At 38.0% G+C, this 8,017-nt stretch overlaps 1 protein-coding gene across 1 annotated transcript in view; it reads left to right on the top strand.

Moving 5' to 3' along the window:
• The window catches only part of LOC141291991 (pyruvate carboxylase, mitochondrial-like), a 45,819-nt gene extending 40,721 nt beyond the window's left edge, over positions 1-5,098 (top strand). Inside the window, exons 9-10 of the mRNA XM_073823974.1 lie at positions 2,316-2,464; positions 4,923-5,098. Of these exons, the coding sequence (XP_073680075.1) occupies positions 2,316-2,464; positions 4,923-5,098 (325 nt within the window). The remainder of the gene's footprint in view (positions 1-2,315; positions 2,465-4,922) is intronic.
• Positions 5,099-8,017: the final 2,919 nt, after the last annotated feature.

The following is an 8,017-nucleotide window of genomic DNA, read 5'->3' as shown; positions in this document are numbered from 1 at the left end:
GGGTATTTATTTTTTGAACAAAACTATATGCTAATGCACTTTGAGAGTTCAAAATGAAGAGCTCCAATCTATGTTGCTCCAATCAATTCACAAAATCAGTGAATTGACTTAAAGGGGACTCAACCCTTTAGTTGTGGTATACTGTCTCAGTGTAAATTGCAATCACACTAGAGTTTTAGGAAGCCAAACAAATTAGAATATTATTTTAATAATAATAATAATAATAACAACAATTTTATATTATTGTTATTCCATGACAGTAAAATCCATATATTGTAAAAACAATTTGTACTGTAAAATAAATGAATGAATAAATGTAGGGAAGTTACAATACTTCTTTCCTAATTTCTACACTTGAAAGAGATATGGTGATTTTGGACTGCAGTAACGTTACCCATTTAAACCGGAAGCTGCACTTTTAAGCATTAATTTTGACGGAAAACAACAGTAGAGCTTTTATTTTGATGAAAAAACAGGCTTACAAAATGCGTCTGACTACAAATATAGTGCAATGCTGTAATCATATGTTACAAAAATAAAGGAATAACTGGTGGCCGTTGCATTCCCAGACGTGCTGAACTCACAGCACATGAGGTAAACAAGTTTGCTACATTCACTATGAACCGAGCCATTCTGAGGCATGGAAAACACAGAATCATAAGCTGATTGCCTAAACGAAGTGTGCACTTTGCTTTGGAAACGCACAGTAAAAACAGGCTTAAGGAAGGAATTAAGCCATATTGTGCTTTCAGTTTTTAGTTAGTTTGACAGATACTGTGCCAAAGCACAATGGCCTAAAACACAACTACTAATTACTAAGAAGAATAAGATTAGAATAGAATAATATTAAATGTATTTTTAAAATGACATTTTTTGCCTGGAAGACCTATTGTTTTGTATTGTCATGTGACCACGATGATATTGAGACCATCACAAACCACGGTATTGATAATACCATTACATCCCTACTAAAAAGACTTTTTTTTGTTGGCCTTATATGACCATAGAGTGTATTCATCTGTGTTTGTTTTACTTTAATAAGAAATTACTATTTTTGAATTCGGTAAATGTTGGTCACAGCAGTGAATATTTACTGTTTCATCAAGCTGATTACTCATTAAAAACTCCCACAGATCATGTTTTAATGCCATTTTAAGTCTTTTTTGACATAACAAAGTGGCTATATCTAAGTGTGTCAGTAAATAAAAAATTCTAAATTAATTTTTTTAATGAGTCATCCCATTAACGCCATTATATTTGCACACAAACACAAGAGGCGGGATTTATTACATGAACCAATCACACCCGAACATAACTAGTCATATCCAATCATATCATGATGGAGGCATTGCCTCCTCTCACATGACTTTACCCCATTCATTCTCAATTACGCCCAACAAACTCACCGCACGCTTTATGGGGTCCGTTAAACCTCTATGGGCGTAGACGAGGCCATTACACTTTTTACTGTTATATTTTGTAATTTTAGTGTTTTTTTTATTTTTTTCTCAACTAATATTTTGAGGAGGCACTACCTCCCTTGCCCCCGATTATATGTGCTGACTGCTGTGCACCTTGATGAGTTATTTTGGCTGACTGGTGAAGTGTAAACCCCAGGAAGAACCGCAAGGCCTGGTGCACTCTTCTTCCACCGAAAGCTTTGGTGTAAATCGAACACTGACCATCACAAACACATCCCACCCACACTCTGTAGCTCTGTCCTTCTGAAGTGTGTACCTGCATGTGGTGATATCGCGGAGGTGTGAAATTGTCTGAGATGTTGCTGACGGAAGCTTTTACCTTTGAGGCCGTATGGAAATGATTTGTTTGGGGATGAATAATTGAACAAATATTGATATCAGCTTTCTGTGCCCAGTCACTGTTGAGCTGCAAGCCTTACATCTGTCCAAATATCTTACAGATGCAACTCTGTCTATGCGGTTATCTGGTTTTGAGCCACAAGGTTAACCGGGGTCTCTGAGGGTCTCTGATCGAGATCTTACAGGGTAGATGTGTATATATACATAGAGATGCCCAAAGGAGTCGACTAACCCACAAACCACATGCTGTAATCATCTGGTTATAGCCACACTCCTCCAGCTTGTTGGCTAGACAGCCCTGTATGGTCCAGATGCATCTGTGCCTGGGCAAAATCTTTGTTCTTCCATCCAGCCACAGGGTCTTGGCGATATCAAAAGAAAGCTGGATCTCTCTGATAAGGATGTTCCTCCATTACCTTTAGAAAACTGTTTGGCGTTCAGCTTCAAAGACTGATGTGGACATCCTGTGATGTCCTAAGAATGTTTCCACTTAAGAGGGATAAGGATCCATGCAGATGAAGAGATGAAGGGAGAGGGGCGGGAGATGCAGAAAACCTGGGTGAAGTTAAAAAGTTATTGTGGAGAGATTCCTTCAGCCTGTCGGCCTGGGTCTCTGCATTTGCTAAAGCTAAAACATAGAGAAGGTGAGCGAGAATTCACCTAACATAGAATATGAGATCAAGGAGATGAGAGCTTCAGCTTCTGATTGAATGTAGTAGGGCATTATGGGTATGTATTGACCATTAAATAGGTTGAGAGTCTAGACGGGTGTTTAAAATTAACACTCACTGTGCAAGAATCAAAATTGGCTTTGACAATTAAATAACACCAATACAATCCAGTTAGTCTGTAACTTTATTCAAACCTGCAAATAATACAGTATAATCCAATTCGATGAATGATTGACTGACCCTTTATATCAAACTCTGATGCAACGTCTTGCAAGTGTTGCGTTGACTTCTAACGACTTTACTTCAGTGGAAATTTATCATCAGAAGTTTATATTTTCTCTGTGAAATAGCCTATTCAACAAAATCTCAATACATCTTAATGTTTTTGTGATTGCTAATGGTTGAGAAAGCTTAATTTATATTGCCATTTTACAAAAAATAACTATTTTGATAGCTTGATCGCATCTAAATTGAAAAATGGTGCTTGGCTCATAAGTAAATGATTTGTGGGACTATATATTAGTTTTCAGTAAGCACTCAATGATCTGTGATCTTTGTCAAAGGAAAATCCCTAAATCATCTTCTTGTACTGTGAACTAAAGTGTATTTTTAATAAAATATTGCCTTTTATAAAATAAAACCCTTGTTGCCAATCACAGAGACCTAGATGTTTCTTGTAGTTGGCCACCAGGTTTGCAGACATCTCAGGAGGGATTTTGTCCCACTTCTCTTTGCAGATCCTCTTCAAGTCATTAAGGTTTCAAGGCTGACGTTTGGCAACTTGAACCTTCAGCTCCTTCCACAGATTTTCTATGGGAGTAAGGTCTGGAGACTGGCTAGGCCACTCCAGGACATTGATGTGCTTCTTGAGCCGTGTGTTTTGGATCATTGTCATGCTGGAATACCCATCCACAACCCATTTTCAATGCCTTGGCTGAGGGAAGGAGGTTCTCACCCAAGATTTGACGGTACATGGTTTCGTCCATCGTCTCTTTCATGCGGTGCAGTTGTCCTGTCCCCTTAGAAGAAAAACACCCCCAAAGCATAATGTTTCCATCTCCATGTTTGACGGTGGGGATGGTGTTCTTAGGGTCATAGGCAGCATTTCTCCTCCTCCAAACACAGCGAGTTGATGCCAAAAAGCTCGATTTTAGTCTCATCTGACCACAACACTTTCACCCAGTTCTCCTCTGAATCATTCAGATATTCATTGGCAAACTTCAGATGGGCCTATACATGTGCTTTCTTGAGCAGGGGGTCCTTCACGGCATAGTGTGTTACCAATTGTTTTCTTTAAGAGAGTGCTCCTAATCTCAGCTTGTTACCTGTATAAAAGACATCTGGGAGCCAAATATCGTGCTGATTTATAGGGGATCAAATACTTATTTCACTCATTAAAATGCAAATCAATGGATAACATTTTCGAAATGCGTTTTTCTGGATTTTTTTCAAAATAAACTGTTCAAATAAACCTACCATTAAAATTATAGACTGATCATTTCTTTGTCAGTGTGCAAACATACAAAATCAGCAGGGGATCAAATACTTTTTTTCCTCACTGTATTAAGATACACTACTGGTCAAAGGTTTGAAGTTAGAATTCTTTTTAAAAAATTAATACATTTATTAAGCAAGAATGCAATACATTGAGCAAAATTGGCTATAAAGACATTATAAATAAATAAAATAAATAAGTAATGAATGTTAAACATGAGGGTCATTAATTACTCAGGCTCATGTCGTTCCAGACCCGTTAAGACTTTTGTTCATCTTTGAAACACAAATTAGGATGTTTTTTTTTTTTTATGAAATCCAGGAGCTTTCGGAAGTCACATGGACTATTTTATTGATATCCTCACTGCCTTTCTGGGCCTTGAACGTTTCAGTTGCGTTAAACATAACATCAAAATATCATTAAAAATATCTTAATTTGTGCTTGATGAATGAAGGTCTTATAGGTTTGGAACGACATGAGGGTGAGTAATTAATTTTGACAGAATTTAGATTTTTGGGTGAACTATCCCTTTTAGCTGCACAACTGTTTTCAACATTGATAATAAGATCTGTTTAACATGATTATATTAATAAAATGCATTTTAAAGGCTGCTGAAAATTCAGCATTGCTATGACGGGAATAAATTACAGTTTAAAATGTATTAAAATAGACAAGATATTTTAAATTGTGGCCACGTTTTCACAATATTATTGCTTTTAAACTTTGTCAGCCAGGTCTAATTGGCACATGTGGTGAAGAGGAAAATTCTACTTTAAGGTGAATGTTTCTTGTGGCCTGGGATAGGAACATGTGAAAAAAAAAAAAAACGAGAAACAGAGATGGAGGAAGGCAGTGCTGTGAAGGTATAATCAGCCTCCTGTTAGATCTTCTCCCTTTTCAGTATGTCAACACAAGCTCTCCTGTGTTTGTGTGCAGTGGCGACTGATGTGAAAATAAGGCCGCAGGTAAAGAGAAAAGAGTCTCTCTCTCGATTCCTCTGTCTGCTTGGAAGTTTCTCCTCACTTTCTGACGTGTCTGATGTCGTGCTTCAGAGGGAAAAGAGGACGGGTGGTGTGCGGGTCGGCCGAGCTCTTGTTTTGCAGGGAAAATGAGTGCATAATGGGTAAAGTGAAGTGCCGGGATGAGAGCGTGCAGGGAACAGGCACTGAGAGCTCTTCTGCGCTTTTGTTTCTGAAGGATAAAAAAAATATGGCTGTTGTCTGAAGGGTGCTCTCTGTAATCAAATGAGAGCGAAGGAGAGGAGAAGGTAGAAGCATTTAGCAAAACATGCTGCATCGAGGAAATATGTTCTGTATATGTCCAATTAAAGTCTCATCTTCTCTCTAATTCCTCTGATATGAGCCTTGGGTGATTTATATGTATAGTTTCAGATGTAAACCGTTATAGGGTCTGGGCTTTGCGCGCAGACTTTATAGAAGCGTAGCTATGAAAAGATTACCACCGTTTTGATGCTGGTGGTACTCGTTCTATCCTCATGTTGCATGTGTGTGCGAGCAAGTGTTGGTTCATTAACACATCGGCTCTTGCTGGCGCACCGAGAGAACATAATGCTGATGAGGAGGATCGAGTGATTTGCATTATCATCATAATAAACATAATTATGTTGTTGAATGTGCTGATGGTAAACACTGCTGTGGTGGAAATGGGAGTCCGTAATTCACGAGGCAAAGAACACTGTCGCTCCTCCATTTGCTTTCTCGTTTGATAAATGGAAATTCAGTGTGCAGAGGAAGTTAGTGATTTGTGCTCCTTTTGGCTTCTGCACCTTGGCTTTCAGCCTTTTCCCTCTGGTGGATCCACACTAGTCATTTACGTGATCGTGATTGGCACTTTCCATGCATAGGTATGAATTAGCACCTGAATTTCTTTTTAAAAAAATTGAGTTGTTTACATTTTAAATTATGTTCCAATATATTTATATTGCTACATTTTATTACTTATATTATATAAGCTTTTTTATTTTCAGTTTATATGAGTTTTGTGGCTTTCTCAACCCTGTTCTCACATACAGCTTATTTTGTTATTTCCTAGCAATAAACATTAAAGTCCCCATAAAATCAAAATTGAAGTTTTTTGGCTTTTAGTATGAATATGTTAGCTAGTGCGCTATAAAACAATGAAAAAATTAGCATTTAGAAGATATAAGCATTCAAAACTTACGGGCTCTAACTTCCACAAATATGGATCAATGATTTTGATGACATCAGCCTGCACTTCAGCTTCTTATCAAACTTTCTATCTAATCAAATGCTTTCTAGAATCCGACGCGTCCCGCCCCCTGCACTATAAATAGACGCTGAAGCTGCAGATTATATTGGTCACTTGTTCACAGAATTTGTATTTTCTGTACAGTAAAACAGTAAAATGCTATTTTATATATGGATAATGTGATATGGATGAGATTGTGGCTGTCATATGCTGTCAAATGCAGCTTTACCAAGCTCAACAGCTCTGGCCCAAGCTGTGATTAAAACGCTATTGGCTACTTTAAAAAAGTGGGCGGGACTGCTGAATATGTACACTATCTTTCAGATTCTGTTGAATTAACGTTAAAGTCCCCCTGAAATCAAAATTAAAGTTTTTTGGCTTTTAGTATGAATATATTAGCCTTAAGGTGATCTATAAGCTAGTGTGCTGCAAAACAAAGACAAAATTTGCATTTACAAGATATGGGCATTCAAAACTTACAGTCTCGTCACTTCCGCCAATATGAATCAAGGATTTGGATGATATCACCGTGCTCTTCAGTTTCTCATCAAACGTTCTGTCCAATCAAATGCTCTCTAGAGTCCGTAGTGTCCCGCCCCCTACACAGAGACGCGGAGCTGATCATTAGCGCTCATATGTGCGGTCGGCATGTATTAAACTACACAGCCTCAGCATGATAATGATCACTATTTCGTTTTAGCAAGTTTCATATTGAATCTGTGGGGTAATTTATTAGTCTGTGGCTGTCATAAGCTTACAAATGCGGCTTTACCGAGCTCAACGGCTCTTCCAAGAGCAGATATAAATGGAACGCTATTGGCTATTCTAAATTAGTGGGCGGGGCTGGGCGATATGTTTTTGTTTCAGTTAAAAGTACGTCACCACATAGAATAACGCTGCGTGTTTCAAGGCACTTCAGTGGACCTTTAACACAGAATAAGCCTGCAGGTTTCAAAGAAATTAGTGGATCTTTAACATAAACATCAAAATAAATAGAAAAAAACATTGCTCAAAATAGGTAACAGGGTCACAGATTTAGCCTGAATTAAGCTGTCAAGCTTGGTTTCTTTTAATTTTAAGAAAAATATTTTATATTTTTTTTGTTCTTACAAATAATATAAGTAACATTTGGATATTTGAGCCTTACAAATAAAAGCAGGATAACAGTTTTTGTAAAACATTTATTCCACATTTACATTTATTCATTTAGCAGACGCTTTTATCCAAAGCGACTTACAATTGGGAATACAACAAGTGATTCATCCTAAGGAGGCAGATCAACATAGGAAGTGCTCAAAAATACCATATATCTCAGGCATTGTTAGAATAGTGCTGGATAGAAAGGGAAGATCAAAAAAGATATATATATTTTTTTTTTATTGAGTCAAATAGCGTCGAAAAAAAGATGGGTTTTCGGCAGACGCTTGAAAGCTGTTAAGGAGTGTGCATTCCGGAGAGGGGTGGGAAGATCATTCCACCAGACAGGAACGTTGAATGAGAATGTTCTGGAAAGTGATTTCATGCCTCTCTGTGGTGGTACAATGAGGCGTCTTTCACTAGAGGATCTCAGACTTCTGGAGGGAGTGTAGATGTGTAGTAGTGAATGGAGGTAGGCAGGAGAAGAGCTGGTGGCTGTCCTATATGCCAGCATCAGTGTCTTGAATTTGATGCGTGCTGTAACCGGTAGCCAGTGCAGTGATATGAAGAGAGGTGTGACATTGGCCTTTTTTGGGCTCATTGAAGACCAGCCGTGCTGCCGCATTCTGAATCATTTGTAGAGGTCTGATTGTACATGCTGGAAG

The sequence above is a fragment of the Garra rufa genome, chromosome 19 (genome assembly GCF_049309525.1).
Source record: "Garra rufa chromosome 19, GarRuf1.0, whole genome shotgun sequence".
Classification (NCBI taxonomy): domain Eukaryota; kingdom Metazoa; phylum Chordata; class Actinopteri; order Cypriniformes; family Cyprinidae; genus Garra; species Garra rufa.
This window is presented reverse-complemented; position numbering and strand designations above follow the sequence as displayed.